This window comes from Anthonomus grandis, chromosome 7 (assembly GCF_022605725.1).
Source record: "Anthonomus grandis grandis chromosome 7, icAntGran1.3, whole genome shotgun sequence".
NCBI lineage: Eukaryota > Metazoa > Arthropoda > Insecta > Coleoptera > Curculionidae > Anthonomus > Anthonomus grandis.
Window position 1 is genome coordinate 8,970,364 of NC_065552.1, and position 12,023 is coordinate 8,982,386.

A 12,023-nucleotide genomic window follows, 5' to 3' on the forward strand; every position below is an offset into this window, starting at 1 on the left:
TGATACGTTTCTAATTGGTTTACAAGATACTCAAGAAGTAAAGCTTAAGATAAACCCATGCAGATTTCAAATCTCTTCCTATTCATTCGAGCCAACTATCCCTAGGATCAAAATCAAAAAGACTTTAATCACCGAAAATCAAATATATGTGTTATGGTGGCAATTTTAGTTTAGAAATGCATCTTTTAGTCGATACAACACGATAACAATCACTAAATCAGCCAAAGCTGTAGTATATCGGTTGGATATCAAGACAGACGAATTCTTATTGCAATATCTCCTTGAAGAAGTACACTGGACAAAGCCAATAAAAAAAAGACTATGTACGTTAATCTATTTTGACAGTCAAGATGCTCTTAGGAAAGTGATACAACAATTCAAAGACCATATAGCGCTAGCTCAGAAGTACAGAAATGCAATTGTGAGCAACTGGCAATGCACAGAGTAATGAGGCTAAGGTGAAGTAATGGGAGGTGGTGAAGTCGAAGATATTGACTGTAAAAAAAATATCAATAATTCATATGAGTTACAGTTTGTTTAAAAATAAGGAATCGTATAAAATCTACGGATCTCAGTAATTGGAATAATTACGATGCAGCAGATTCTCTAATTAGAATATCACCTTTAACGACCAGTTTCATTTTCATATTTGTGGATTTGCTAACAATAATATTGTATAGTTATATATAAAATTGTATACCGGATTTTAATATAATAATCATCTATCTGTCTTGACCATTCTGCAATGACACCACTGATCCCTTTCTTAATTTTCAAGTTTATTTTGACACTACACTGTGTATGCACTTCTGGCCAACTTAGGTCTTAGGTGCCAAAAATTTACTTGTAATATAAAATCTTACGATAGCGTTTTTTGTTCTCCCCCTCTACGAACCAGAGCTCGATAAAAATTAAACATACAGAAGGTGAGTAGGATATTGTGAAATGAATTGGCGTCCTCTCTTTAACTTAAGGCTTTACCTGTAATTTTCTGTTGCACCTTAATATATAGTTATTTCGGCAGTCAAGAAAGAAATTGGTCAGACACATATATTGTTGCATGGTTCCAACAAATCTAATTATCTCTAAAATTTTAGTTTTTAAATAAATTAATATCAGTTGCTTTGAAAGTCTTTGACAAAGTTAATATATACTGAATCCAGTTAGTAGTACTTCTTGAAGACCTTGAAGGAACGTCATCTTTTATACTGACGCAATTTTTTTACCATAGACGTAACGTTAATGTATACGAAGAGTTTGCATATTAGGGCCAGAAGATTTTACCAAAAGCAATTCTGGTAATAGAACTAGTGAGCAATGTTGCAAATGACGCCTACCATAAGTTCCCTGACTTACCATGAGCTGAAAAGATTTGCCAACTTTCAAACTCTGTAAGTATCATTAAATATCACTGGAGGTAGTTATGAAGCATTGGAGATCTACCCTCGTAATTCCTATTATGAAATACAGATTCTAATTAGAACAAGGCAATTCCAAGGGATTCGTCTCTATCTGCAGATATATAAAACATCTATGAATTTCGCTCTGAAAGTTATGATCTTTTTTATTTTTAAATAGAATCTTTATTGTCACATATGTCAGTCAATGCTAATACTATTGTTTCTCGTGATTTTAACATAGACTTTCTGAATCAGTACAGCATTCGTTCCGTGTCATTGTGCTATCTTTTGCGGCCCTTTAATTTAAGCATGCATGTTGATCAACCAACACGCATTACAGGTCATTTATCCTCTCTACTCGATTATGTTTACTCAAATTTGGGCAGTGGTAATATTATTTGTTGCTGTATAAATACAGGATTGTATGACCATGGAGCTGCCTCATTTTATATGTCGATATTTAAAACTCAAAGTCAAACAAAAAATAAACCTTTACAGACTTTATACTAGGAGTAATTTTGCAAAGTTTGAGTCTCTTTCTCAAAGTTCCAATTAGAATAGAGTTTTGGATGCAACGAAAAATATTAAAAAAATTAATTTTTCTATCTTCAATAAGTTCAACGAAGCCTTCCCAATTTTTAATGAAAAAATTAGCAAAAAATAAGCCATGGTGTACAAGGGGCTTAAAAGAGAGAGTCTTGCATCACATACGAAAATTTTCTATGGACAATAATGCATTTTTGGTTTATTTTGATAATTATAGGAGGATTTTCAGAAACACTGTTGCTTTTTCTAAAGCTTTGAATTATCGTAGGAGAATCTATGAACCGTCAAAAAATCAAAAGAGTCGTGGCATATTGTTAACGAGTTAACAAGAAAATACCGCACAACTCTTAAATTGTGCCCAATGCCTTTTAGGAATTTGTGAATACATTAAATCAATCTTTTACTCCAAATTTAATTCTCGATCACCTTAGTCCTTCTAATTTTATACCTATCATATCTACGATTGTTGAAAGATTAGTAAAGGTGAGAATGATATTTTTTTTGAAGATATTTAACATTCTAAGCTTGACACAGTTTGGTTTGCAAGAGGCCAAAAGTAGGGTGATGTTATTTTTGATATTCTTCAATTTCTTTACGACATATTAGATTGGCGCATTTAATTTCGATGAAGTTACTGCAACAGTGTTCTGTGAGAGGTTTTGATTATGTAAATCACAAAATTGTAAAGTGAATTGAACAGTGGGAGTTTAAGAGATATGGTTTTAGAGGGCCTTTGGGTTGATTCAGCTCCTATCTATCGGGTCGTGTCTAAAGGGTTAATTTTGGTGGTTATTGCTCTGAAGAATTACAGACTAGTATTTAGGAGTTCTCCAAGGTTCTGTCCTGAGGCCGTTATTGTTTCTTCTTTATGTTAATGACCTTCCTTTACTCCTTATAAAAGGTAGGGTTACTATAGTTACATAGAAAATACATTGATCAACTGAAAATGTTTCTGGATGCTGACTAAGGAATTTTGTTTTAATAAGCGGAAAATAAATTTGTTAAGTTTATCTGTCAAACGTTGAATGAATTCTGTCACTATCAATAAAGAGCCGATATCAACTAAACAGTATAACAAGTTTTTAGGATTAATAATTGATTGCAGACTCAAATTCCGGAACCCATAATTAAAGTGTCTATTACATATTTTGATTATGAGTCATCTGGTTGAAATGCCTTTAGAGTAATTTCTAAAAACTTATACTATTCCATAACAAAAAATGTTTATCATGCCCCTGTATAGTTATATCTTCGCTATGAGATTTATTTTTGGAGCTCATGTACCCATTATCTTTAATACAGTATTTGTTTTGAAAAAAGGAGCAATTAGAGCTGTTTGTATTTCTGATCGTTTGTTGCTTATATATGGTTGAAATAATAACTATGATCTTCGAAAAGTACAAGCAGGAAATTGTAGAAGGCAGTTTGTTTGGAACTCATCTTACATACATCCTTTGTTTGCCCATTCTACATTCAGAGCAAGTGAAAAGTTGTTTTATTTACATGGCTAAGAAAATGTTTAATCTCCTTCCTCTTCGAATAAGAAAACTTAACTCTAATGATGTTCTGTGCTGAATACCAAATATATTTATGTTATTTGGAAAAAAATACATAATAATTCTATTTTGCTTTCTGCTAGCTTTAAGTTTTAGGTTTTACTGGCATAGATTAAATAAGGCTTTATCAATAAGCCTATTTAGGGCAATAAAGCAACTTTTTGAATTTGGAATGATGGTGGGAAATTTAATAAATAAGTTTTGGTTAATATATATATGACAGTTATCTCTTTGCAAATTATTAAACCATGCAAACTGACAAATCAAACAAGTCACATACATTCCTGATAAAAATATATTCAATTATATCCAGCAATCTCCTACTTACCGACGTCTTCCTGCCGATAATTCTGTATGAGCTCGGCCAGCTCCATGTTACCAGCGATAACTGCCACCTGACAGGGCGTCTGATTGGCGTAATTCAAAGCCTGCCTGTCAGCACCTCGAAATAGCAACTGACGTGCACACGATTCCTGTCCATTCACCGCGCATACGTGGAGGGGGGTGTTGCCGGAGGCGTTGTGTGCGTTCATGTCTGCGCCGTAGAACAACAGGTGTTCGAGATGCTTCAGGAGGCCATGCTTACAAGCCTAGAGCCACATAAAGGTAAATTATCTTGAAAATCTTATAAAATGAAAGTTCTTCTTACCTGATGCACCTCATGCCACCCCTGTATGTCTGCAGCCCCAGTAGTAGCATGGTCGTGTAACAACGTTTCGGCAAATATTGGATCAACATCGGGATGAATGGTAAAGTATAGAGGAGTCAGTCCCTTGTTGTCCTTGTAGTTTGGAGAAGCACCCAATTCGAGTAGGGTCTTAAGAGATTCAAGGCTTTTATGCTCTACGGCCTTGTGTAGAGCCGTAGACCCATCTTTGGTTCTATAGTCTAATAGAGCGCCACCGTTCACCAGTGCCATTAGGACTTTGGCTGGTTTCTTGATGCCCGTGGCGATTGTTAGAGGGGTTTCTAAAATTAACATTTTATATAAGAAAATTAAAACACCCCGATAAAAGTTCTTTTGTTATAACCCACAATTATATTGCTTCGGATATAAAAAAGAAATCGTAAAATATGTCCCTACCTCCAGTTTCTTGGCAATGAAAATTCGGATCCAATCCCTTCGAGCACATTTTCGTAATTTTCTCCACTTGCCCGTTTTGCACGTAATCCAGAAATCTCCTTAAGTTCGCTCTCGTGTGTAAACTTTTCAGTTGCTTCTCGTCGAGGGAGATCATCTTGTAGACCCTTCGTTTATATTTCAGCTGAAAATCGCACACGATAAAAAATGTTGGTGTGTATCGCTGAATTGGCTTAGCAAGGATCAGATAATAAAGAGTATGTTTCGTTTTGAGGTCAAAATCATATTAGAACTGCTAGAACAGCATTAAACGAAATTAATAACATTTATAGATATTGAAATACTATTGAAGCAACATTAGTTTTTATGCTAAGGATATTTAACCCTTTGACTCTAAATTGTCTTTTTTTATGATGCTGACGACTGTGACCGCAAATAGTTTAAGATTTACCACTTTTGTGGCTGAATTTATAACCAAATATAAAACAAAACACTTTTCAGAATTATTCTAAAATTATGATCTCTCTTCAATAACTCAATATTGCTAACCTGATCTGAAAAAAAACTTAAATATGACAACAGTTAAATATGACAACCAAATACATGAGACTCGACGAAGGATAAGTTTAACATGGGCGTCTTTTCGCAAGATAAACACAGTAGTAAAGTTCAAGCTGACAATAGGTATCAAGAGAAGTCTTCAACTAGTGTGTCATACCTGTTTTGATATATGGCGCAGAAACGCTAATGTTAACGAATCTGAATTCTAACAAAATACAGGTGATGCAACGAAAAAAAAAGGAGTAACGCAAGTAACCAAACTTTTTGACAAAATCTTTAATCGAACCATAGAAAACAAAACAGGAGTACTATTCTATATCTGAAATGTAACTGGGCAGGCCACGGGGTCAGAATGAAATTATAGAATGATGACCAAGACCCGAAGCTTTTAGAAGTAGAAGCAGACCAGGAAACTGGATCCAATCTGCACAAAATCAAAATACGTGGCAACATTTGAGAGAGGCTTTTGTTCAACAGTGCACCGTATAAGCTCGAGATAGTGATGGTGACTTTAAAATCAAGATTGAACCTAATCATATTGTAATTCATATCGCTTTCCAGAAATATCTTTACTTCGCATTAAACTAATGTCACCAGTGTGAAATTATTTTAAAATTTGCATATATCTGTATTAAACCAATATTGATTTCCTAATATTCAGGATCTTTCTAGGGTAAGCCAATACTATTAGCCTAGAGATAAACCTAGCCTAGAGTGAAATTCATTCATGAAATTTAAAAATTTTCAATGCAAATCTGTAAAACTAAAAAAGAAAAGCGCATTGGTATAAATGTTATAGAGGTACGGGGCAGGACAACCACCATATTTTGGTTATAGGGTGAATCTATTCGTGATTCTGTAAATAAACACAACTTTAGATACTGGAGTGATGAAAATTTGCACGTTTTCAGGGAAGGATACACATAGTATCCAGAAAAAATCAATGTGTGGGGAGATACTATTGTCAAGCCTCTATTTATTAATGGTAATGTTAATGGCGAAACTTACTAGGAAATGTCGGAAACTACCATTCAACCTAAATTTGTTAAAGAAATAGACAATAAGTTGAATATTCATGGGAATAGGAACCTAAGTAGGAATGAAGATTTATTATAACAAGATGGAGCGCCACCTCACTATGTTCTTTCTATGATGATCTTATGCAATTTTTACATGATGCGTTTAAAGTTCAGTATATTGGGAGAAGAGGTTTAATGGAATGGCCGGCGAGATCACCAGATCTAACACTCCTTGACTTTTTTCTCTGGTATCATTTAAAAACTGTTGTGTTTAAAATGCAGCCAGCTTCACATGATCTAAGGCAACGGATTATTACAGAATGTGCATTTATTCCAAGTTTTTCAAAATGTGAGAAATGTGTTTAAAAATAGATTATTCTCTGGTTTAGGCCAAAATACAATGCATGTTAAGCATTTAATTAAATAAAATAACACTTAATAAAAATAGCGTCAATCTTATTTAACTTATATCTTTCTTTGACCCTATATAAAATTTAGCATAATACTTTAAAAGGCCTTTAATTTAAGCATAAAAGTGGTGGTGCCATGCTAAAATTTTGGGGGTTGAGGTGCATCGGGCCCAAGGAGTAACTCATCCTATAACCAAAATATGGTGTTTGTAGTTTCCCCTACCTGTATAACATTTGCACAAAATTGCGCTTTTCTAACTTCTGAAGTTTCAATGATATTTGCATTGAAACTTTTCAAATTCATACCATATATAAGACTTAGGATTTCTTTTAAGTTAAATCCAATATTTCTTTACAGAATTTCCTTAAAATTTAGAATCTTCTGTCTGTAATATTGACATCAAGATTCAATCTATATTGTTTTCCCAAACCTGAATATATTTTTGTACTAAACGAGTTTCATAATTTGCTCCTTGCATAGGCTTAAATATCCGATAATTTAAGGTCTTTTTTTCTACGTTAATTCAGTATCGCCACCACATGGAATATCTTTTATAAAAAGATACGTCTGAATTAAGAAAATATTGCTTTTACAAAATGTAAGATCTTGATTGCTTCCCAGAAATATCTCGATTCAATTAAATGAAACTTCACTAATATCTACAACTTGGAAATGTTATTATCTGTCTCAAATTATATTATCTGTCTGAGGATTATACTATTAATACCTAAAAATTAAGCTCTTTTAGGCTAAATTTGTATCATCAGTCTTGAGATCATTGATCTTGAGAATTTTTGGTTTCAATAAATTATAGGAAAATTTTATATTTTGTTTTACAACTATAAATTCGAATGAACAAAGGGAAAACTTGGGAGTGTTTGTTATAAAAAACTTGTTTTCTGATTTTTTTACGCTGCTAAGTTTCCCCTTCTCTATATGCACGAACTTGTTGCAAGTTTTACAAGTAAAACATTATTGCAAAATATATGTAATTAATTTCAAAAATTACCATAATTAATTAATATTCTTAAACTGCCTAATTTAAAAATTCAAATCACATAAAAACAACTCACCTCCAGATAGCCGACCGGTCCGTTAAAAGGATAGTCCCCAAGGCGCCGTTCTTCATCAAGAAACTTCCCAGCCCGACCGTTCTCCGGCGGGAAAAACAGGCCGTAGTTAAAACTTTCCTTCAGTTCCTAAAGGGACGTAGAGAAAAGCTCTTGTTAAAATGTATATTAGGTGTAAAACTGAAAGGCTATTACATGGGAAAAAAGTTTAAGCCATGTTTTCAGCAAGTTTATCCTGTTAGACATGCGTTTGTGTGAATATCCCGGGGGATTTGGGACATGGAAAGTGTATTTTGCTGCGAAGGGCTTTTACCAGACAAACAAAACAAGAAAGAAAATAAAAAAAGATTGATTGTTTGGTAGAGGCATACACTTTCGTAAACTTCTTTATAGTTTAATTTAACGAATACGGAAAAAACCTACATTGTATTGAATCACTTTGAAGTGGAGTTACTTGCCTTTACAGCTTAATAAACTTCTGTTTTTTTTTTTAAACTGAAATACTCGTTATAAAGCACTTAATTGCGATTCTGTCATATCAATTGTAATAAGCCAATCGCTTTACTACGTGAGGGCGTGGTTACGGCGCATACAGCTAGAGCGCTACAGCGTTACTGACAGGACCGTACTGATGTTTTTGTTTCATGCATATTTTAAAAGAACTGGAGATTTATTCAAGAGTATTTGCAATTTATATTAAGAGAAAATTTTTAATTAATAGGTTAACTCAAAAGTCATCATATATACACTAAAAAGCATAAAATTACCGCAAACCATTTTCAGTAAACATTGAAAAATTTGATGCTAAATGACCTATTATATTCTAAAGTACATGCACTATTTTCCTTTGAATTAATAAAAACTTTACTATATAATAAACATTTACAATATAAGTATGTTAAATTACATACTCTAAATGCGTTATGTGGCCATTAGTGGCTATTACTCGATATCGTCCTGGAAGGAAAATATTATATTTAATTAGTTTACCGTTTAATGTGAAATTGGTGATTTTTTTAAATTATATTATCAGTTTCCCATATACCTTTAAAAATTAAACTAAAAATTATAATTTTTCTTTTATATAAATAATTTTTTTTTTAAATAACTTAGCCAATGATACGTATATTTACACGTTTTCTTATGGCCACTTTAATAATCTCAAATATGGCTGCTTTAATACAAATTCCTTTAAGGCAATGTAAAATAGCATTTGTTTTTTTTTAATATATTGTTGTCTGAATATGCAGATTTGAAACTGCGAAACTTGTGATAAGATTTGAAGAAATTGGTATTTTCTTTATTCCTGCAAATTCTTGTTTTTAAACCCTTAATGTTATATTCGGTTCATTTTCATGTGCATTTAATAGCATTTCATGCGTTTAATTAAATGCATATTTTTATAACTCGCTAAAGTCAAGCTTATTTCGAATTTGCTTCTACGACATAATCAATTTAATAAATAAAAAATAGATAAAGAAAAAGGGATCTAAAAAAATTTAAAACACTTTTTTTAATAATAAAATATGTAGTTTCATGCATTTAAATTGAAGTATTTCTCGACCCTTTTTTCGATTTAGGCTCACAATTATACTTCAGGTTTTTCATATTTATGTTTCCAAGTTATTCTCCAGAAATTACTTATCTTTTATTCATTCTTTACCTATTTTCACCAAGAAATCACTTTTTTCTCCTAGGTTTGAGAAACAAGTAATAATAATTGTATATGGAAATATCGTCGCCTTACTGTGAAAAATGCATAAGTCCAAAAAATTCAATTTCAGACTTTTGGTGGCATCTATTAGCTGATTTTTAAAGCTATCCGGGAACCTACTTTAGATCGCGAAATATTCAATAGATGTCTATAATGCTAAAATTATAGAAATGAAATCCGCATCTCCAACTATTTTGACAACTCTATAAAACCTGCATAAGTCCGTCAGTGTTTGTGGTTAAACGGTATTGAATTTACGTTTTCAACTTATTGATCTATTTTTTATGATTATGAGGGCTTTTTGTATACAAAATTGTGATTTTTGTTTAAAAAGGTAAGTACGTATTATATTGCCATATTTTCTTTTTCTTTTAAAAAAAACACTAAAATAACAACTTAAACTATATATTTTTATTTAACATACGGGCGGAGTTATGCACAGTTGAATATGTTGAGCAATAGGTAATTTTTCCAATTTTTTAAATGTAGGTAGTTAGATAGGCACATAATTTTAAAAAAATTCGTCGTTAATGGACAACTATATAAATACTTTGATTTAAGTTTGGTCCCCAGATCCCAGATTCACAAGTATTTAAACCGCTTTACATTCTAGATCTCCTCTTGGTTTCAGAATAATAAGTAACTCTTGTTGGCATCCTTAAACGGGAAAAATTCTTATTTTTCTGTAGTGCCAACACAAATCTTTACAATATCACAACTTTTTAATAAATATAAACATTATTTAGCAATTTCTATCACCACTTATTAATTTAAAAATTGTATTTTTTCAGATATGGATAAATCAAAAAGAGACTATAAACTACTCCAACGATCTATTGGCCTACAAGACATTAAAACCTCGATTGATAATCAGTATTTAGAGCTACTTAAGAGTGAGAGTTTTGAAGACCAGCCACCTAAAAATTCCGATGATATCCAAGCTAGCAAAACATATGATTTGTTAGAGGAATGCCGACTGGCAGAAGAAATTTTAAATGATGTAAATATATTATTTGATAGTTCTGTGGTGATATCAACTAGTTTTGTTAATAATATTAATGAAGATAAAGATAATCATTGGAACCTTAATACAACAATTGACTTGGAAGTAGGAGAGAATGTGAGTAAAACCGATGAAAAAGAACTTGAAAGTAAAAATTTATTAGAATCAGACCAAAAAAAAGAACATAACCCAAATATTACGAAAACCTTGAAGGAGCTAAATGTGTTAGAGCACGAAGATGTTAAAATAGTTGAAGATCATGATTCCAGTTTTGAAATGGAACAAGAAGAAGACAATGAAGCGACCGATGGTGAAGCGAGTGATCAGGGTCTACTACTGGAGGAGGAAGAACAAGAAGAAATTTCTTCACGTAAAGATATTGATAACCAGGAGTTAAACCGAAAACGAAAAAAAAGAAAATTTAGCAATCCTGAACAGTGGAAGTATAATGGAATAAAAAAAAGACAAGAACATGGTTTATACTATACAGGCAGGAAAGGTAATGAGTTTAAAATAAACAAAGGAAAGAAAAATTTAAAGGAAAGGTGTAAATGTGTTAAAGTAAATACAAAAATTCTGTGCTTTAAAATAAGTGACCAAGAACGAGACAAGATGTTTCACAAGTTTTGGAAGTTAAAATGGCAAGAGAAAAGAATGTATGTGTCATCTAGAGTATTAGCGCTGCCGACAGCTCGAACAAGAAACAGAAAAGAAGACGACAAAAGCCAAAGATCCATTTCGTATCAATACTTTCTACATACAAAAAATAAACAAGTTCACGTATGCAAAACTTTGTTTTGCAACACTTTGGGAGTTTCAGTAAGAACAATATATGCATGGATTGAAAGTGACACCAAAAGTCCTAATAAAAGTGATGCCAGCTCGAGCGAAAATCATGATAATAATACTTCAAGAAAGAAAATCTTAAGATTCATCAAAGAAAAGGAAAACCTAAAATCTTTTTTTCATACACTGCCTAAGCTTGAATCTCATTACTGCTGCAAAGCAACATCGAGACTGTATCTTGAACCACATTTTAGATCAAAAGCCGAAGTGTTCCACATTTTTAAAGACGATTGGTGTGCTAAAAACAAAATAAATGCTCTAAGTATAAAGACTTTTCACGAAGTTTTTGATGAACTTAACTTGGCACTATATGCTCTAAAAAAAGATGAATGTGATGTATGCGTGGGATATAAAACAAAAATATAGAAGAGGAAGTTTACATCGAGCACATTGAAAAGAAAAATGAAGCAAGAAGTGAAAAAGAATGTGATTAACTTTTTGACGACAAAGTATTCACAATGGATCTACAATCGGTTCTCCTTTGCCCGAAGTCGAACGCTTCGGCTTTGTATTACCGAACAAAATTAATAGTCCATAATTTTACGATTTTTGATCTCCATACCAAAGAAGGGCATTGCTTTGTATGGCATGAGGTTAAAGGAGAACTAACCGCAAATTGTTTTTCCTCTATTATTTCCCAATTTCTCATGACTGATATTATTCCAAACCTTACCCCTAACCAAAAGATCATTTTAATTAGCGACGGATGTGCAGCACAGAATAGGAATGTCACATTATTAAATGCTCTTCTTAATCTTTCTGTAACAAACCAGGTGTGTATTGAACACAAATATTTGGAAAAGGGTCACACCCAAA

At 32.4% G+C, this 12,023-nt stretch overlaps 1 protein-coding gene across 4 annotated transcripts in view; it reads right to left on the reverse strand.

Moving 5' to 3' along the window:
* The window catches only part of LOC126738125 (protein shank), a 98,145-nt gene that overhangs the window by 35,260 nt on the left and 50,862 nt on the right, over positions 1 to 12,023 (reverse strand). For all 4 annotated transcript variants that reach the window (XM_050443293.1, XM_050443294.1, XM_050443292.1 and 1 more), the window contains 4 exons: positions 7,648 to 7,773; positions 4,587 to 4,767; positions 4,152 to 4,471; positions 3,831 to 4,092 (listed from right to left, as the gene is read on the reverse strand). In XM_050443293.1, coding sequence (XP_050299250.1) covers positions 3,831 to 4,092; positions 4,152 to 4,471; positions 4,587 to 4,767; positions 7,648 to 7,773 — 889 coding nt within the window. The remainder of the gene's footprint in view (positions 1 to 3,830; positions 4,093 to 4,151; positions 4,472 to 4,586; positions 4,768 to 7,647; positions 7,774 to 12,023) is intronic.